The sequence below is a fragment of the Micropterus dolomieu genome, linkage group LG15 (assembly GCF_021292245.1).
Source record: "Micropterus dolomieu isolate WLL.071019.BEF.003 ecotype Adirondacks linkage group LG15, ASM2129224v1, whole genome shotgun sequence".
In the NCBI taxonomy this organism is placed as follows: domain Eukaryota; kingdom Metazoa; phylum Chordata; class Actinopteri; order Centrarchiformes; family Centrarchidae; genus Micropterus; species Micropterus dolomieu.
Window position 1 is genome coordinate 17387492 of NC_060164.1, and position 21867 is coordinate 17409358.

At 43.8% G+C, this 21867-nt stretch overlaps 1 protein-coding gene across 4 annotated transcripts in view; it reads left to right on the top strand.

Moving 5' to 3' along the window:
• The window catches only part of LOC123984395 (transcription factor COE3), a 66059-nt gene that overhangs the window by 22885 nt on the left and 21307 nt on the right, over positions 1-21867 (top strand). For 2 of the 4 annotated variants that reach the window (XM_046071251.1, XM_046071253.1), the window contains exons 7-8: positions 16720-16801; positions 18870-19011. In XM_046071251.1, the coding sequence (XP_045927207.1) occupies positions 16720-16801; positions 18870-19011 (224 nt within the window). The remainder of the gene's footprint in view (positions 1-16719; positions 16802-18869; positions 19012-21867) is intronic. The other 2 variants (XM_046071252.1, XM_046071254.1) reach the window with 1 other exon arrangement.

The following is a 21867-nucleotide window of genomic DNA, read 5'->3' on the forward strand; positions in this document are numbered from 1 at the left end:
TAAGAGACGCAGACAACCAAAACCAAACCTTTTAAGATTTTCTTTATCTTTAACGGCATGAAAAATGAATTTGTTTTGCATTAGATCACAACAGTTTAGCAATGGCCAGAGTATGTTGTTTTGTCTTTGGCTTTTATGATCATGATTAATTCCTGCACAGGAACCTCAGTGATATACATAATGCATCATTCGCTCATTTAAATGTTCAGTTCCTCTGCAGTTGCAGAGAGCCTGGAAGCTCATTACACATTACCCATGTGTGCCTTGGATTTGGAGTGTGCCAGCTACTCACTTGTAGTCAAAGATACAGTATCTGCTGCTTTAGCAGGATGTCACGAATTGACTATGCGATTAAACTCAGGTGTCGTCTCCACCACTCCACCTTCATTCACCTCATGTTAGTCCCTTTATTTTGTCTCAACATTAGTAAGAACTAACTTTTCACCTCAAGTAGATAGTCAGGGATGAGCCCCACTGGCACATTTTAATAAGTCTGCTTCAAAGGTATAGGGTGAGAGAGAAAATCAAAACATCCTGGGTTAATTTAAGATGTACTCTGCATCTGTGATGGGAAACAGCCTCACAGGTAAGTAAGGGAGACAATTAGGGAATATCCATATAAGTGCAAGAGCTGCATACTAAAAAACGCAAATCACTATTTCCCCATCTGGCCCCTACTGTGCCGAGAACTGCAGCTGAGGTCCGATTTCACCCGTCAATCACAGCCGCCTCGCTGTGGGGTGTGTGTCCTGGTGAGAGAGCCTACCCCCAAGTCATTAGCACACACAGTCAAACTGTACTGAGAACTGCCCTGCGCCGCTCTGCTCTGCACCACGGTTTAAATATCCCCAGCCTGTGACAGGATCAGTTTAGCGATCTGTAGGATTGATCTCCTCTTTAAAGTTTTGCCTGAGGCGACTCTAATTGGGAACGAGGCTGCCTCCCACTCCCCTCACTCCCTTAACTGTCAGTCTTGGCTTTGTTTACTGAGGACATGCCCAAACCTATTTACTCAATAATGAGGAGACGTGGTGGGGATGCTGCTGATCACATTGAGGCCCCCAGCGGGACTTCTGCATGCTGGGAAGGGCGGGAACATCATTTTAGACTTTTTGAGCTGGTGAAAGTTAGCCTACACCGTCTATATAATGTGGTGGATAGGTTTCCTCTTTGTTTTCTCATATGGCTCTCATTCCTTGATTTGCGGAGCACTTGTCTACCTCAGGGAATGTATTGTTTTTTCTCTGTCATACCATGCAGTTAGCTAAAATAGAACAGAGTTTAAAAGACAAAGCGCATAAGTAGTACCATTTTACACTTGTAAAATGCCCTCCATATGTTTTATGCTATCTAGAAAGGATTAAAGCAGACTGAAAGCCCACTCCAAACATGTGAGGTATCGCCGATGCCTTGCTGTCGAGTGGACTATTCATGACTGGAGTGCTTTGGCCTATTGGGCCATTTCCTTGTTTCTTGTAGTGAATTCCTCAGATTCTCACTCTCATTTAGGTTGTTTTCATTTGCACTGACTGACAAAGCCTTTGGTGTGGATACCGAGGCAATAGAGTCCATTGATGCCCATTGGGATTATGAATGATGAAGTGGAGAAGCTGCCGCTATCAGAGGGACACAACACTGCTCTTAATAGAAAAGCATTTAGAAAGGCAGCGGGGAGGAGGTGGTGGTGCTGGGGGCTTTCTGACACTCGACTGATAAGAGGCAGCTCTTCAGAGGTGGTAGTGTGTACAATGAAACACGCTGATGGGGATACAATGACACACATGTTGCGTCTGACAGGCGGTGATTTAGACGTGGGGTAAAAAAAAAAAAACAAACCTGGACCACACAACAGAGAGTTTCATGGCGCGATACCCTCGATGCAGAATTTTGTTTTGAGGCTGCCTGTGCATGTTTCTACTTATTGGTTTGATTTGCGTGAAAATGCATTGTCATTACTCATATCCGGCCCTGACAGACTGAAGAGGGACAGGGAAAGGGAGAGAGAGTAGTCAGTGGCGTAGTGGCACGGGAGTGAAAGAGAGATATGCAGAAAGGGGAGAGCTGTCAGTTTGAGGAATGAGTCTGATAAGAGGAAGGGACTCGGCAGATGGGCAGAAGAAACCGGCAGCACACTTCTCAATTAAACATGTAAATACCAAAAGCAGGCAGAGATGGAGATGAGAAAGTTAAATAAACACTGCACCGTGCTGTGATTACAAGCTCAAAACACCACCACCTTTACCACTTTTTTTTCAGTTCCTGCAACTCCAAGGAACTCTTTAATCCAGCTAAACCTCTGCTTTTACATATTATATATTCCTTTTTTATTCATTTTGTGTTTATCATCTCCTGTGGCTAAAGTGATTCATGCAGAGTCAGATTCTTTGGGAAGTTGCACACCCACCAGGAAATCTTGATATAGATCTAATTGAGCTATTCTAGCATTAACTGCGTCCTTTGTTATCTATTATAATATTTTTTCTAATAATTGTTGTCCATCATTTTTACATACATATCCCCCCCCCCCCCCCCCCCCCCCATGTGCACCACGCTGTGAACTACAGGGAGTATCTTAAATACTTCTGTAGGCAGTGTCCCTGACATTAATAACAATGAGCTTGGCATAACCACAGTACATTCTTAGGGAAGATTCACAGTTTGACATTCAGCCCAGATGCTATCGCGGAGCTTCAGTGTTTAAGACCGCAGAGAAGACAGACATCTGTCACTTGTTACCTTTGAAGTGAATAAGAGAGGGACGCAGAAAAACACAGTGGACAAAAGGCCATTCTGACCACAGACCCTCTGTGTTTACAAACGGAAAGAGAGAGTGACAGGAGAAACTCAACATGAATGGATCACTGCTGTTGATCTCTCCTCCTCATTCCATGTGCTAAGTTATTCCGTGGCTGCTACCCCAGTGGGGGGTGCAGGGAAACAGGAAGTTGAGAGAGGCAGGCAGAACGCCTCAAGGACTCTGGAGGAGCAGAGCACTGCAGCCTGCATGGGAAAAAAAAACTCCCTAACAACTTACTGTACACTTCTCTAACCTGAGGTACCAAACATTACAAATGTGAACATAATCCACATTTTAATGAGCGGATGATGCTATATTAAGGCAATATTTGCAATAGTGTTGATGTCTCATGTTGAAATAGCAGGATCTATTGCATAAGCTGTTATTTGTGTGGAGTGTAGATTAAGTAAGCGTAAAGAAGTGTATTTTGATATAATTATTAGAACAATGGCTGTATTCATTTATCTTCTGTCATGTCTCCTCAGACCTGTTTCTATTTCAGGTTGCACGTCAAGTGAGAGCAGCTATATCTGGCTGGCAATTAAGCTGGTCCTGCCTCCCCTTGATGCTTGATTAGTCCGATTGATGGAGGAGGCCATATGTGGCGGTGTCAAAACTTGGCAGCCAAGCTCCATCCTCTCAAATGAGAGGCAGGCAATAAAGAGGCAGGCTGCCCAGAGTGGGTGCACGTATGCGAGGCCTGCAGCGCCATGATTTGGGCCCCCTGATATGTAACGTTTTCTCTGGGGGTCTTGGGGGCACTGACCACTCCAGCCAAGTTCTCGTCGGGGCAGAGGTGGCCACCGGCTAGGGGTGTCACTGTACTGAGCCCTTTGGGGCACAGGCTCCAGGCAAGGCATGGGGGGCGTGTGGGGGGTGGGTGGAGTGGTAGATGGGGGGTTGGGAGGTTTAGAAAGCTGAAAGATATGGCCCCCTTCCCAATCTCGCTCGGAGACAACAAAAAGGGAATGCTTGAGAAGGGGAAGCAGCGGGAGGAGAGCACAAAGACAAAGGCGCGGGCAAGGTCAGTCTAGCTAATGGGCCTGAGCCGTAGGCTGCCTGGGGCTAGGCACACTTCTGTTCTCTCTCACACACTGGGCCTTCAAAGACCCTTCAGTCCACCCCTCTCCTTCTCTCCTCTCTTCCTCCATCTCTTCCACTCCTCTTTTAGTCTTTTCCCCACTTCCACTGGTGACACTTCCTTCCATCAAAAGGCTCTGCACAGGTGCCTTTGAAAACACATTTTCTATGAAACACCTCCCAAATACTCACTTTCACCCATTGTATTAACAATTGTGATGTTCACAAATGCCATTTCTACAAACGGAAATAATTCAACGCAGCATTTCCAAAATGACGGAGAAGATGTTTTTCTCTCCAAAGCTAAGAAGACGCAGAATCCTTCAGGTTTATCTGCTGTCACTGACCGTCATTAGGTCCGAGGTGGGTCCCTGGAAGTGCTAAGAGGAACTGCTGGAAATGAGGAGGAGGTGGAGTGTTGTTGTCAGGTTGGCTGGCTAGCGTTGCTTGGCTCCACTCGAGGGCTCCTTTAATGTGCAGCGGAGTAGAATAAGTGAGTGGCTGTGGGCACCAGCTGAGCTCACTCTCGTCTTCGCCTGGTAGCTGAGGGGTGAGCCGCTGCCACCTGACACTGGGCACACGGCTCAGGGCTCCTCTTGGCAACGTGGCACAGCACACATGTCCCCTCATTTGGATGGAGATTCAGACACAACACACAAAAGCTTTACTCCCCCCTCCCCCGTCCTCCTCCTCCTCCTCCCTTCCCTTCCCTTCACTCACTCACTGAGTCTCTCTTTTCCCCCTCCTGTTTTTTTCTACCCTTCCTTTAGTTTTTGACGGCATCATAATAATCTGGGTATCTTCTTGATCATGCCCCATGTTTTTTTCTTTTCTTTCCTTTTCTTCCTCATCTTCTCGGAGACGAGTTTGAAATTGCCTGCGTCAGGACTTTGCTAATTAAAGTCATACTTTCAAAAATGCCATAATAACTGTTAATTAGCTTGATGCTATTTTCAGCATAATTTGCTAATTAGTGGAAAACCTGTACAGCGTTTCTCTCTAATTACAGTATGGCTCCGCACGGCGCATCTGTGCCTTGACTCCAAATGATACCATTACAAAGTCCCGTATTACGCATTCTCTCAAAACAGTTAATTGCCTCCACAGATAGTGAGATACTTCAGTCAGCTGATTTTTATGGTAATAAATGGACAGGCACAGACACAAACCTCCCTGGTTCATATTTATGAAATATGAAAAAGGAAAACAACTTCCTTATGAGATGCATGGAGTTAGTTTGGAATATAATCTGGTTGGCTCTGTGATGATTTTGTGTGCTCATGCGTTGAGTTGCTGAGACTTTTAATGAAGTTTGATTTATTCTGTGTTATAACCTTGTGAACAAGTAAGCCATAACATTGTAATTAAAGCAAAAGATGTAGATAGTGACGACACCAACCTTATGAAAACCTAAAGGCAAAGCGTGATGGATTGTACTTCCAGAGGTGGTTGCCATGTAAATACAAGTAGCAACATAATGTGGCCATGCCACAGCTTATTACTGAGAATGTAACTACCTTGTCGCCCCACCAGTTATTTTCATGTAGTCTAGCAAGGGGAGAGAATTATGGACATGACCACAGGTTGACCCCTATACATGTGTATACTCGACATAAATTATGACTCATTAAGTGTGGTGAGGAGCATGATTGGCATGACCTCTGACCTCGGGACGTCAGCTGTGCCCATCCTCTGCTTTGCCCTGCTTTTGACAGCCACCAGTCTGACAGGGCTAGCATCGGCGCCGGCTAATTAATGCACCACTTCAGAGACCCTTTCATTTATGGCTTCTGAAAGGCATTATTAAATTAATTAAACCACCAAGAGTTAGTCATTATGAAATCAGGAGGTTTACATGGATGACAGCGTTTATGAATTAAACATCCCCAAAGTTCCTCGCAGGAGATACCCCGAGCTGCGTGTGGGTACCTAGCACGACAGATGTTTGCCCCCCCTCCCTCCAACCCCCCTTCCTCAAGCTAACCTGTATTGCAAGCGATTTAGGTCTCATTTGGGGGTTTGAAAACTGAAAGCAGGAGAGAAAGAGGTTCAGGATAGCTAATGAGCAGAGAAAGAGGGGGGAAAAGGAGGTCACTAGCTCTGTTCATCTGTAGACAGTACAGATGGTTCTGTTTTATACAATACAACAATGGCGTACATCAATTTGTTGATCGCTAATAGATAGCTACTCTCAGATGAATTGCAGACTGGGATCAGTTGTCTGTGGGTTTTAGCTGAGAACTCTACATTTATAGCCTCGAAACATTTAGAAAAGCTGTGTGCTGTTTTTAACTCATCATGTGATGTGAAAACTACAAATGGTTCACGAGATAAATCCCATAAACTTAGGCTTAGCTGGAGAGCAGAGGGCAGAGATGAGTAGCTCACTCAGGAGCCTTGACGATAGACTCCTTTTCATCTGTGGACTGAGATTCACAGATTATCTCAAGAGGCTCTCTATCTCTGTCCTCGTCTCTATTTCTCTTTTTCTGTTTCTCCACCCTCCCTTTTCTCGCCCCTCGATTCAGGAAGTTTGCCAGCTACTGTCTTTGTTTACAATGCCAAGGGAAAATGTCAGAGCCGTTGAGAAAAATATCCTTAGAATCTTTTTTTTTCATCTTCTTAATCTAACAGTTTACTGAACTTGATAAGTGTCCTATCAACATGCTAATCAAATTACTTCGGAACCAAAATTGACAGTTTTCATTAATTATACAAGATTATTCTAATTGCAATTCAAATTTATTCATTCCGAACAGAAGGTATTCAGTAATATTTTACAAAATTTGCATATTAAATGGAGGGAGTTGTGCATTATGCATGGTAATGTATGCAGAGTTTCTTATTTTTAACTTCACGGCCATATGTGGTGTCGTTGTAGGAGCAGGTGAAAAGTCTAAGTGTGTTTAATTTGCTTGACAAACATTCGGCTGGAGCTTGTCAAGGGGAGTATTGTGAATGCCAATCTTTATTCCCTCTTTATTGATTACCCCAAACTCTAAACATCTGGAGGTAAATGGCACTGAGAGAGATGAACTGAATCATGGGATTAGTACCTTCAATGACTGAATCACTATCAATTACTTCAATAGCATAATTTAAGTGTACTGCATAAAAGCTACAGTACCTTGGTTTGAGCCAGGATTAATATTGCAATTTAACGTAACAATGGAAGCATGGGAATGATATGGATGGCGTCCAACTTTTTCACATTGATGTCATAAAGCTAATGCCGTTATCTAAATACGAATGTATTTAATTCCTAATTTAGGCTTTGTTTGTAAAATGAAAAGGCTGAACGCATTAGGCACATGTTTTAAAAGGTAATGGATTCTGTGAGTAAAACAACCTTATTTATTCACTGAGACGCAAAACCCCCAATTTGCTCTTTGTTTTTATTTCCTAGAGCGGGCAGTGAAGTGCAAACAGCTTACTGGGAAGCTGTTTACTACTGTATATGACAAAGGGTGTGCGTGCATGCATGTGCGTGCATGCGTGTGCGTGTGTGTGTGTGTGTGTGTGTGTTTATAGGGAAGGAGGCTGCTCTTCCAGCTCCACAGGCAAGGTCTTGTGTTGTAATGTAAGCGTAATAATTATCAAACAGCATCAGGGGCTCTGGGTATGGGCTTTAACAGGGGGTGAGCATGTTTGATATGTAGAATCAGCCCATAGTGCATCCATAGAGGGTGACTAAATCGCACGGTTCATGGATCACATTAGTATTGCTCTGCATCCACACTCCCACTATAGGTGATTTCCATTTAGACACACATTTCCACATGAAGATAAATATGACTTGAATCGTAATTTCCCCGAAGTAAATATAATACAAATACAACATAATACAGTGTCAGGCCAGGCAGGCTAATAGATTACTAGCGTGTTTTCCATTTGTATGGTAAGTGGTGAACCTAGGTGGTGGTCTGGCGAGTAACAAATTGAATGTTTAATCCATCTCAGTGCAGATTGAGGGTATCAGAAAGATCGGTAGTCGTACAAGTTCTCTTGTGACTGGTAGTGTATTAGATATTTTTACTCTTCAGGGGTTTGAGGAATGTTGTTGGATTAACAAGAGGTGCAAAGTGGTAGATAAATGCAATTTCTTATCTTTTCTGAAGTCGTCTGTTATTTTTCAAATAGGTATTTGGATTTGACATGCAGTATTTCTAGTCACTCAGTGGTGTAATCTCTGAATTCGGATTACAATAACATTACATCTGTTCAAGTATTTTTTTTTTACTTTTAAGCATAGTGTTCTATATTGTATTTTATACTATAATACTAAATTATTAACTCTCTCTCACTAGTTACATATATGTGTAAGTTCTTGCACTCCATTATGTTTTCTTATTCTTTCAGTCTCTTATATGTCTGAGAGATGATTGTGGAGAAACCATGACAAATGTGCAAAAGATATGCTTCCTTAATGTTACCAAACATCCTCCAAGTACATATTTAATTCTTTAATAAATGTTTGCTCTGGCATTTTGGAGAAGCAAGATTAGCGTCAACTGCACAGCATCTTGTATAAAGTATGACAAATTGATATTTTTATATAGCTTAATCTGTTTACTATGATGTTTATGCAAGGAATTATTACAAACTAATTAAAGAAATCACTTTGATATAATTAGTCAGATTTCAGGAAGCTCATTAGTAGTAATTTGCATGAAAAATAAGCCCTGTAGTGGTGCTTAGACCCAGCTATTCGATCTGTGTTTTATCTGGTTACACATCAACCCCCATTGTTTGTTGTTTGAGACTGTCTGAAGTGGCCCACAATATTTTCAGTCATTGCCCTGAGAAGCGGTGGGGTATCTTTTAACAAATTCCTCCCCTAAAGCAAGTCAACCTGTATGTGGAAGCAGACACACGCGTCTGTGTACATAAGGCAGGAGGAGTGAGCGGCAAAACACTGTCTATTTATCTGTCAGGTTCCTGACAAAGAACTGAGCTGACAAGTAAGGGTTTCCCTCAGCAGAGCAGGGGGGCTTTGTTCACCGTACTTACATGCCCAGTCTATGCCCAGAGACTCATGTTATTTGCAAATCACATTCTTTGAAAACTCACAAACGGGGCGAGACATGCCACGCTATGGGTTTGTCAGCTGCCTTCACAACAGCTAGCTATTCGCTAACAGTGTGCGGTTCGGGAAGGAAGCAGCTTTCTCTTAGCATTTGCCTCGCTGTCACTTTTTCCAACACATGCGATCTGTGTCTTCATGCTTGGGGTCTCTCCTCCCTCAGAGGGTTGCCATCTTCCCTTTGGACTGACAAATAAAACGCCCACATACCCGCTGAAATAAAAAGAGGGGGGGGAAAGACACTCCTGGAATTACATCATTCTCTGCTGAAGCTGTTCTTCCAGACATGGATGTACATGTATTATATTCACATAATTAGATAAATGTAATGGTTAATGATTTAAAATAAACAAGTTATTTAAATGTAAATTTTTTTCTCAGGATACCTCTGTCTTATGCAGAGGGGGATCAAAATGCCGGTACAAAAACATGACCTGTTTATTCTCTATACCCTTTTCCCACCGCGGACGAAATCCTTCCCTAAACATCCGGACAGAGAAGCACTTGTGTGGCGCTGATGTCACAGACCTACCTGGCCTCCCTCTCACAAAAGCTAAGGTATCATTAGCTAGGCTCACACAATGGCCATTCAACCAAGCCACTGCGCTCCTCAGGACTAGGGAACAATGTTATTTTTTGTCTCAGAATTATAAAGACAGAGTTTTGCAGGAAACCTGACAGACAAAACCCTTTAGAGGTAAATGCTCCAGGCGGCTTTTGGGTTTAATCTTTTCCCATTAGCATTTTGCCCCCCCCCTCCACCCCCCTGCTCACACACAAAGACCATATTTACAGGGTCAAAAGTAAAGGCTCTGAGTCTCTGGAGACGGCTTTTTGTGTAGATTTTTTCTATATATTGACAACACATTTTGCTTTCATTTTTATTTTCTGCAAATGTGTTTCACACGGGCTACTGAATAATTTACCTAAATCTTAAACAGGTATATTTGTTTGTGGCGGTAAATAAATAGAATAACAAAACAGAACAACAAATCTAACACACTCTTTCAGCCTTAACCAAATATTGTGAGAAATCACACATGCAAGCATATTAAAAATTATTAACCCACAATGCAGGGCTTTATATAATATAATAGTTATTGTCAACATTACAACAGCTATACTAAGGGTTCATATGTGCTACCTTTGTGTGTGTTTGGGTGCATGTGTGCTTACGTGTGTGCGTGTGCACACATTCACTTATGCTTGTGTGTGTATGTGTGTGTGACTCCATGTGTGTGATTCATTCCAGGGCAGTTTTAGTCCTTATAAAATATTCATTTTGGTTGTGCAGGGCCCTGTAATTGCCATCTCTCACCCTGAATTATTTATACCTCGCACAGACTGACAAAGCTTTGCCATACGGCCCCAGATGAATCAGAAAGCAGCCATCTCTGCTGCCAACAGCACTGGGCTTTCACACAAATATGGCAGCCACGTCTCTCTGCCTGGCCTCTCTTAATTTGACATTTTCTTTTTCCCCTGCCTTTGTCCTAGGTGCACAGAAAGGTTACCTGTTAGCTTTAAGCACCGACCCGCTCTCTGTCTTTCTGTCTCTATCCCCCCTGCCTACATGACAGTCCACAGTGGGTGTTTTTTTTTCTTCTTCTGAGAATGCGTTAATGTGGTGGCGATGTCAGAGTGGCTGCCTCATGTTTTATGATGACTGACCAGTCCTGACAGCCACTTTAGACATATGTATTATACATTAGTAATAATATGATGTAGAAATACACTCGCATACATTTGAGCATGCATGGACAGAGAGCAAAACCACTGACTCACCGACCTATATGTAACACATGCACACATACACACACACATGCAAATAAGCCCCCACTGGCCTGCTGGATCTAGCGTAGCTGATGGTAAACGGTCAAAGCCCCCCTGCTGGCCTTGCCTGTACAGCTGCGTTCCTCTGCTTCTTGCCTGCGTCTGATCACTCCAAGGTGCCACAGGAGAGAGACGGCGCTGTATGGCTCTCATTGTAGACCGGCTCTGGGGCCTTCCAGAACCCCACGTCCAACACCCTAAATACTACTATTCACACAGGCCAGTTACTCCAACATATGCTTATCTTCCATCTTACTAGTGCAGGGAGGTGCTGACTGGTATTTCCTCAAGGCCCCGAGCTCCAATGCTGACCAGTAATCAAAGCACCATATTTCTCCTCCTGCACAAAAATAACCTGGAGATACCTCTCTGCTGTCCAGCTGGCGAGCAAAGTAAATATTCTTGAGCACTGCATTGTTGATGTATGTGATTATTTTCGTAATGTCAGTAACCTGACGACCGACATCGTTGAGACTGTCACAGTCATTATCAGTAATCATCATCACATGGTTTTTATGTTACCGGTGATAATATTTATGAATTCCACTTTTAGATGTAGATGATGTTGGCTCTAAAGCGGCAACCTGTGTTTGATTCGGTTTAACAACAGAGCCGCGCAAGACAAAACAATGCGGAATTATTTATGTTTTGTGTCTTATTATATTGTGTTCAAAGTCCTGGTAGAGAAAGGGCGTATTCAGAGTAAAACAAAGAACACTGTGCAACAGTACACAGCCTCAGCAGTATCTTGATGTGAGGGGATGGGAGAGGCAAGAGAGAAAGCTCGGGGCTAAACATGCAGTATGTGGCGGGCTGGAGCTAAAAGCTGCATAAAGCACACAGCCTTAGTCCACTGTTAGCAAGTGATGGATAGTTAGCAGGAGCTCCGGGTCTTCGTCTAATCTGTTACAGTAAACCTGTGCCAAAGCCTGAAGGGAGTCAGTGAGGGCTTGCTAGGAGTGGGGTTGACGTGGAACCATTTGTGAAGACGAGCGATTCTCTTAAGTAAGAAACTAACAGTGTCCAGAGAGAGAGAGAAAGCTAGAGGGTGAGCGAGACAGGAGGTAAGGAGAATGAGTGAGAGTACGAAAGAGAGAGAAGGAGGAAGAGATACCATAATGAGTCCTGTAGCCATGGAGCAAATGAAGAGGGATTGACAGAGTGAGGGATCCTCAAGTGAAATAATGTCAATGCCACTCTGCCCATTAGAGAGAAAGGGGGATGGTGGAGAAGAGGGTAAAGAGGGATGAATGAAGGGATACAGCTACATCTTAGGGTGCAGAGGAAACACATAAATTATTTGTGACATCCCCGCAACACACAAACCACTAACAAAAATATGAAATATGAAACAACAAAATGAACTGACAATAGCAGGTGGAGAAAAAAAAGAAATGAAAACAAAAAAAGGCCTTGGAAATACCCAATAAATTCTCTGAGACATGTAGTTGGGATATTTGATGTTGAACAATAATAATCACAGTGACATCTGCCTTGCTGCTCTCGGAGGAGATGGGCAGAGCCTGTGAGTGGAAGGGGTTAATCTCCCAAACCCAATAAGGTTGGATAGTGAGGCACTTGTTCCCTGATAAAGAAGTGATAGGATCTGTGGGTCTGGTCCCTCGGCGCTTGTACAGGGGTAGAGCAAATATTGTTAATGTGCTGTGGTTTACTTCGGCTAAGGCGAGAAAAACAGCTCTGTTTGACAAGAGAAGACAGCGGCAAACCAGAATACGACAGAAATGGCCACGCGGCTCGGCTCGGCTTCCCAGGGACTTAACTGGCACATATATCCAAGACCACTCAGTTGCATAAATAAGTGTAAGGGAAGATTAAGATCTATAAGTGTCTCTATTTCTTGTTTTACCTGCTTGTCACAACAGGGATCTGAATGCAGTTCAGTGGAGTGCCTAATAACTGGAGCAGTAGGTAGGGAAGGCAGGAGGCTTGACATTAAGACCCTGGCGTTTTGGAAATCCGATACGCTATTGACCCGTGTACTACTATCTCAGCGTAGAGATCTGGTGTCAGCAGATTGTAGTCTGGTGTTGGGAGCCGTTTCTTACAGGGCTCCTGTAACAGGGGCCCATTGAGTCTGGGAGGCAGCTGGGGCCTGATGGGCTAGAGCTGGGTGGTGATCGATACTCACCGCCCTGCAACGGATGACCTCACTGTCATGGCTGCCGGCTGTGGACACTGCATGCTAGTCATTAGTGCCGGGGCACCAATCAGGAGCTTAGAGTTGTCAATACCTGACTCTTACAGATACTGTGGCCATCTGTCAGTGTATTGTGTAACGGTCTAAACAAATGTGGGGAAGCTCCTTCGTACAATAAGAACAAGGTGTACTATTGAGGAATAAAATATCCCTCATACCCTCATGTATGTGATTTAAGAAACCAGCGAGTGAAAATGATTTCACACAGCTTAGACTTAACATAACAACTTTTAACAAGTCTGTAAAAATAATACAAATCGGAAAATTAAAGGATAAAAAAAATTAATGAAATTGAAAGGACAGCCAGCCTCCACTGACGATGCAACCTTCTTAATAATACAACATTATCCTTATTTGCCCTCTTCACTCAAATCAAAGGGATGGACATTTATGCATGAGTGACATCAACCCTGCAATTAAGTTGGCCATTTAAATGAGAGAAGGCCTTCCTCACCTCGTGTGTTTGTTTTTCCCCCACCCTCTCTCTTCTTTTTTTCCCCCATTCCCTCTCTCTGTTTGATGATGGGAGTGGGTGAGCTAGAATTAGGGCGATGGGTCTTCCTTTGAGTGTCAGCCTAAAATGATCAGAGTAAAGATAAGAGGGTCTAGCAGCCCTCAAATCAGTCAAAGTGCCAAAGTCGGCCTTTTTCTCCTCAATTACCGGGTCTGTGAAGCCAGGGAGTGGAAGGCGCCGAGCCTGCTGCATTACTAAAGAGACAATCTATTTCCCCTTTGACCAGAGGGAAAGAAATCATTATGGCATGATTAGTAGCTTCGGCAGTGGGCGAGCATGGAGGTACTACAGGAGAATCGTATTAATTGCCTTAGACCAAGGCATGAGTAGGATTGTTTTAACGTTGATTTGTGAACCTGTATGACTAGCTGTCGGAGATAAAAGCTGATGTCAGGTCTTAGTTATACTGCCAGACTTCGGGCATGCAGACAGAGAGGGTTTATGTCAAAATGAGCTTCCGTGGCTGCTCTGGAAGTCTTTCTCTAGATGCCTGTCGATGTCTTCCTCTTTGTCTTTCTTCACACTTCATAGTTTTCCTTTACGCCTCCCACTATCCCTCCCTCTACTCCCCCCTTCCCTCAGATGGACTACACCCACCCCTTCCCGCACTCCCTTTCTCTCTCTCCTCCAACTGATAGCTGCCTTGGCCGATTATTTCATCCAGTGCGGTCCACTGAGAGCCTCCTCTCCCGGCTTTGGAAGAGCTTTAATTAGCCATGTTAATATCCCCTTCATTGGCCTTAATATCACTCAACACCTTCCTCCATCTCAGCGGCCACCAGGGTCCCCCTGTCCTGTCAGAACAGCTGATTATTGAGAAGGATAGCTTTAATCAAACCTAATTGCAGTTCATTCTTTCTCTCTATCCCCCTTTGCCCTCCATTGCCAACATCTAATGGCAGCGACGACTTGATATCCCATTAAAAAACAATTAAACAACCTCCTTTTGTCTCCGTGCGTGCCAAAACACCAGCACAAACTTCTGTAGATATTTAAGAAGTAAAAGAGAGAGAGAGGGGCCTTGTCTTAATTGCTCTCCTTTTCACCAAGGACCAATTTGCTCTGTGCTCATAGAGAATCTTAACCAACTCAAATGTAATGGATGCTATAGCACTGCCACTGCTGTGGACTATGAAAATTAAGCTTATCTTTTTAGCAGAGAAATTGTGCTTAATTGCCTTCATAACAGTAAACATAAAGGAGCTACTTTATGATAGCGTGGGCACTCAATTTCTTGTGTTTATTGTTTCTTAACTTTTGGTTTTGCTTTAGTAGAAACAGTATGTAAAAGCATTAAAGTAGCCAAGAAAAGAGACAAGACTAACTCTGAAAGTAATGTGTTTCTTTTATGAAGTCAATGCATTGCCTAGGAAGTGTATTCTATCTTGTGCTCTGACATAAATCGCCTACCAATGGGTGATGCATGTATGCACATGCTCACATACACACACACATTTACGTGCGTACATGTGCGTGCATGTACACACACACACACACACACACACACACACACACACACACACACACACACACACACACACACACACACACACACACTGGCCTTACCCAATCTGTATGAGAGGCAACAGACAAATAAAAGTCGTATTTCAGGTCTGCTTTCCGCAGATGTCTGCTGCTCTACATTATGACTCTTTGGGGAAATAAAAACAGGGTCAGGGAATTAGAGTACATAATGGTCATTTTGATGATCAGCCAACAGATGCAACCCGAAAACACAGTGAACACAATCAAGTGAAATGCACTAATGACAAGTCAGGTTTTTTATGGCCTCACCACACACCGACAGGCAATCAGCATTCTGGCATGGGTTAAAACGTCTTTTATTGATGTCCAAGCCAAAGCTCCTTGGATGTGGAGTGAAAATATTTTCTCACCTCTCCTCTCCCTCCTGGGCCCTCAGAGAAGCACAAGGTATAGGAGTCTATCGAAGAACGCTTCTAAATGACCAGTGCATGTGTTAATGTGGCCAGGGTTAGAAGGGTCATTTCAGACTCTGATTTATGGTTTGGCCAGGATCCCACTGGGTGAACGAGAAGTTTTAAGTGTTGTGAAAGCATCCTCACAGGCCACACAAGCCACTGTATTTAGCTGAATGAAATGGCCATGCAATCTATGGTGCAATCTATGGTAATCCAATGAGCCACTGTGAACCAAGGTAGTATTACAATGGAAACCACAGTATTGCATATAGTAATGCTAGTGCAATGTGATGAAAAATAAATATCACAGCACTGTATGTATAATGAATTGGAGAAAGCAAAGGCACAATCAGTCATGATTCTGTGGGGAGAATTTGCAAAAACAACAAGTCAATTTCATTGTTTATTCTCCGTGGTTGTGTAAGATTTTACACAATAGGCTACATCTGAGACAATTTTTCGTATTGGCCTCATTGTTAATCTTCCTCGTTTTAACTATTTTGTGTTTGTGAGGCCACATCTGATATTCATCTCTCAATACCAGGCTTTACCAATACATTCTGCGAGACCTGAGAAAGCAGGAGAGCAAGGCAGCGTAGAAACTAACCAAGCCCAGATCTCACTCAGACGTGACATTTGTTCAGAGACGATTAGCCAGGTTGTAATTTGTGGCATAATTGCCTCACCCACCCACAAGTGCATGGGTGTGCGTGTATGCGTTGTGTGTCTGTGTGTGTGTGTGTGTGTGTGTGTGTGTGGGGCATACGGTGGTCCCAGGAGTGTCCGCCTAATTGCCTGACAGGACTATAAGTTTTGTGGCGCGCTCTCACCTTGTTAGGTCCTTTATCCCTGATGCTCTTCAAACAAGACCTGGTCACAGGTGGGCCTCATTTGCTTCCCTATTGAACAGGAGAACTTTAATTGCACAGGGGGTGTCCTGGGATTAAAGAGGTGGGTGGAATATCAAGTGACTTTCTGTATGTTAGTGGCAGATGGGTGTTGGGAAAGACCCATGAACTCAGGTGAGGGGATGAGATGATAAAAAGACTCTTGATTTTGATGGAATGTTAAATACTGTGACATCCCAAACTGAAATAGTGTAATGTCACATTTGTTTCTGACTGACTGGATGAATGGATCAGACGTGGGGGTATTTCATCATTCTTACTTAAATAGTCCACAACACAAATTTAGTAATTTATCTTTAAAGGTGTCAGTAATAGTTTTTTGCTTTTGTTTTGTGCTCTCTTTCAGATTCTTCCTAAAGTTCTTCCTCAAGTGCAATCAGAACTGTCTGAAGAATGCAGGGAATCCACGAGACATGCGCAGATTCCAGGTGACTTAAGTCTATTTCTCACATATGCTCTGTCTATTTCTGTCTCTCACTGTCGTTTTGCAGGTGTACAAATGCAAAACTACACTACACATTGCCACACAGTCACATATGAATGCAATTCTATTGTTGGCACTGAAGGGCGCAAAAAACAGGGAAAGGGAGAGTGTGGGATTTTGTGTCCTGTGCGCTCTGGACAGAATATTTATTAGGGAATACCATCTGACACAAATAAAGATATAGGATTTAAGAGTGCCATCAATTGTGTTCCTGACAGGCTTCTGAGCCTCAGCGCAGAGGGGAGAACGATCCAACCACATGTAACAACAGTGTTAACTCAGGATCTGTCTGGCTGCGGAAACGCATACCTTCTTATACACACACATATGTGCTAGCACGCAGGCACCCACACACACACACACACACACACACACATACGGATGCATAACCATACACGCTAGAAGCGCATTTATTTGCTTTCTCTTCATCCCTCTCCCATTCTTAGCCACATATGCATACACTTAAACTCACATATGCAATTCTCTGTATAGCCAGTGAAACTCGTCTTAAGCCATCTGAAAACCATCATTATTGTAGCCTGACAAAATGCTGTGAGATTTACACTAAAAGGACATGGCCATTGAGCACTTTTACTGCTTCTTTAACCCTCTCGCATCTAATGTGTCAGGTAGTTGAGCTTTGAAATGATTGACCCCCCTGCTGATCCATTTATCCAGCCATCCGTTCTACCCAGACATTTTCACCACAAGCAGCCCACTAGGTCAAGGTGAGACAGTGAGAGTTTGGTGTGATTTGTCCTATCAGGATAGTGACAAACTACAGGAGGGTGTCCGTCACTGACAGCACTGTTATGTGATAGACACACAAGCCAGCATCCTCCAGGAGGAAGCCCAGACATGAAACAGACAAGACAGGGTGTCCCCTCCTGATGTCACCACCATCAGACCTCCCCTGCCTCCTCAAATCTTCCCTCAGGGTGAATGTGGACTGATGCATGACAGCCACCAAGGGCTTTCACCTCTCACTTCCATGTCAAAAGAAATGCAACAACTAAGTTATAGCAGCACTCTTTTTGTGAAACTAAAATGTGGACATTAAGTCTAAAACAAGACGGTTTTTGATTTTTTTTTGCTGATGATCATGCTGTTTTTTAGTCCAACAGTTAGCATGCCATTTTTCCCTAAATAGATTTCCCAGATGCTCCACCATAGGTGTTTCTCTGGCCAAAGTTGTGTATTCTGCATGCCTTCCACTCCACTTATTACCCCCCAAAACCAGCTGGAGGCCAGAGAGGGCCCAATCCATCATCCTCAGCTTGGCCCAGCTCTGAACCTGCTCACAAGAATGGAGCTCTTTCACTTCCCCTTCTCTCCCCTCCTCCCTCTACACCCCCACCCTTCCCAGACCAACCAAAAAAAGCGCCCCCCTAAATTCCACCGCTACACCGAGGTCACTCACCGGCAAAGCAAACCTGAGAGGGGCTCTGTGTTTCCGGCTCAGAAACACTTTGGCCATTCACATGAGGCTCACTGTTTGGAGATGTGGTAGCCAAAAAACAACAACAAAAATAAGCATTATGAAATATGGAGTGTGGCTTGGAATCTGATCCTAGTAAAATGTTTGTTGAGTGATGGGATGGAGTACGGTTCAGTTGCTAATGACTCCAGTAATATTTTAAAAGGGAGGCCTTCCGTCCTCAAATAGATGGACAAGCTGATCAATAATTCTGAGCTTCGGCTATGATGACAGTTGGTAGAGTGGGTAAACGGAAATGGTATTTCAGTGATTGAAAAGTCAATTAGCTGTACACAGATGCAAGACACTAAAAAGCAAAAATAAAATGGCTGAGAAGCAGGGTAGCTGGAATGCAATGTCCAAAGAAAACACCCACTTCAGGGCAATAGCAATGAATTGCACGCAGGCATGTACCTGGACACAATTAAATTTCTAAAGCCTTCATGTATGCCTTTTACCCCAGAACATTACTGAGAATGTTTGTAAAACTATACAGCATGCTATATTACCTGTTTCACCTTCACTCCTCTTGCAGGTTGTCGTATCGACGACCGTCAATGTGGATGGCCATGTCTTGGCTGTCTCTGACAACATGTTCGTACACAACAATTCTAAGCACGGGCGAAGGGCTCGCAGACTCGACCCTTCAGAAGGTACGCCTCCTTATCTGGAGAATGGTAGGCACATTTTTACATCTTATAATTTGCTTCGCTCCTTTTTTCCTCACATCCTCCCATTTTCCAAAATCACACACCTAGTTACTAGTTGCTTCTAGTTTCTGAGAATCATTTGCTCCATCACTTTCACTTTGACTTATTAAGTTGCTTTTTTGCCTCCCTCATACCTGTTGTTGTGGCTTGACTGGAAATAGAATACATTGCTCAGTGTATTTATTAATTTAGATATCACTAATGTGGATGCTAACACGTCTAATTTATTATTTTAAAACCTTATGCTACTTCAAGTCTCCTAATGCACCTACATTTGTCCTAAAAGGCTATGTGAAACATGATCAAATTGCTTAAGAATTTGGCTGTGAGGTCAATTTCCTGTCATTGGGTTCTGCAGATTTAGCAGTGAGAGAGCTGAAACAGGGGGAGGAAGGAGAAAGAGAGAAAGGAGGGGGAGAGAGGGAAGGGTGGGTGTGTGGAGGTGGGGGGGGGGGGGGGGGGGGGGGCATATGAGAAAAACAGAACTTACTGTTTTTCTTCCAACTGATTCCATATGATAGACTGATTGCCTTCTCAGCCAAAAGAGAGAAAAGAAGGACCACCAAACCATGGGAAATCCAAAAAGTAAAATGCACTAAACATAACCTTATGACCCTCATGGCCTCCACTGGCAGATGGAAGCACATACAGCTGAAAGATTGTAAGAAAAAAAAAAGAAGCAAAGAAGTGACTTGGACCAATTGTGCAAATTGCTTATCTTCAGATTTCAAGAGCCAATTATGGCTGGGCAAACAGTTTATATACACCACTGACTAAAACAAGCTTCTCTACACATTAATGGGCATTAATGGTTCTATCACCAAAAGCAAATGTAATGTTTAATACAACAACGACTAATAAAAAAAAAAGACTAGACAATTAATATATCTCAGTGCTCTCCAGTCCTAGTGGGGGAAAAAGCTAATCTATTTGTTTTTGTCTTTATTAATGACTCCTCTACTGGAGAACAAAATCAAATAATTAAAGTCCTGCCCGGAGCACCAAAGTCATTATGTTCGCTGACGTTCTGTTTGTGTGTTTCACGTTTATGACACGATAGGTGTGGATCGCCTAGCAACCAGTTTCTTAATGAGGGGAGCAATTAAAGAGGTTGAGCCCTCGCCTTCGTGTTCCCTCGCTCCCAGGGGGCCGCATGTGTTGTGTGTGTGTCTATGTGTGTGCCTGTGTGTGTGCTCGTGTTCTTTACAGGTTACCCCAACCCATCCTTTTCTTCCTCCCTTCACCACACTCTTCAAAGCAGCAGAGTGACGCCCCGTAAAACAAGAAAAGAAGCTATTGTCAACCGCCCAGTTGAACATGTCTTTGTCTAATAACTTTAATACACCTTCCCCCTTCTTAACCGCGTGTGCTCTCACAAGTTGAGATCCGGGGTGGGGGGGTTCTCGCCCTCCAAGCTCCATAACAAACTAATTTAACATGCATCAACAACGATCGCTCGCTTTGTTTGAGTCACCTTTTAACAAACAGAGATGTGACACACGAGAAAAGGAGACCTTGGTCATAAAATGTAATTCCAGCCATGTCCTCCATAGTGCTCTGACAACTAGCAGGCAGGCAGACAGACAGCATGCTTTAAATTAGCAACACATTCTTCCCCGGGAGTTCACTGGGCGAGAAGCCTCAGATATGTGGCTGGCTGGCTGACTGTGTGGCTGAAACAGAGAGGCATCCTTCCTCCCAGCTCAGCTCACACTGCACTTGTACCGACTGCCTCACATTGATCAAGAGGTGCTGCCCCCTGTTGGCGCAGAGGCAGGATTGTCTGACAGACTAAATCTCACCATGTGACATTTTTGTTCACTTGTGTGTACTGTCACACAACAAGCATATTATGCATTCAGACACGAATGTGCTTTGTGACTGCCTGTCACTCAAACATGTATAGATTCAGGCTCAAAGGTGCATAAACATGCTCACAAATAGTCTTTCACACACAGCATCGCCCCCCCCACACACATACAGACACACACGAATAGCCTCGACACACCACACACAGACTCTCACTTTCTCTCACTCACGCACACACACACACGTTCCTTAGCTCAGTTCCACCATTATAGAGCCCCAGACAATATAGGAGACTCAGCATAGAGCCTGCAGCGCCTGCCTCATTTGCATGCCAAGTGGCTGTAATGCTGTTAGGGTTTATGCAATAAAGACAAGTGAATCCAGACTGCTGGGCCTAAGAGGAAGAAAGAGAGGGAGAAAAGAAGGAAGGGGGAAAATGAGAGGAGGAAAGGAGAAAGACAAGGAGAGAGCATGAGAGAGAGAGAGAGAGGCAGAGGGAGAGAGAGCAAGAAAAAGAGAGAGAGATAGAGAGAGAGAGAGAGTCAAAGGGAACAGATGGCCCAGGGAGAGGTAAAAGGTATAATCCCATCAGCTGCACTATCAACCGACCATCTGGACATCCCACAGCACAATTACAACACATTTCAGCAGGCAGAACAAAGGATGGCTTCGCAGGGCCACATCAGACCTGTTTGAGTGTCACAATACTAGAGCTGGGACCTCCTGTGCTCAGATCTCGGATCAGTTTTGACGTCCTCGACGGGTAACCGTAACCAGAGAGGAAAAAGATTAGGACGGATCACAGATCGGCGAAGTGGATCTGGAATGAAATCAAGAACTCAAACAAAATGGATAGGGTAACAATCCCCCCCCAACACACACACCCCGACAAAAAAACAAGCCATGACATATGAATTCAAATCGAGTGAATTTCCTCTACTGTAGCCCAAAGTTTGCAAAGACTTAGTGATGCAACACTCAGACCGGCAGGCCGGCTCTTTGCATCCTCATCCG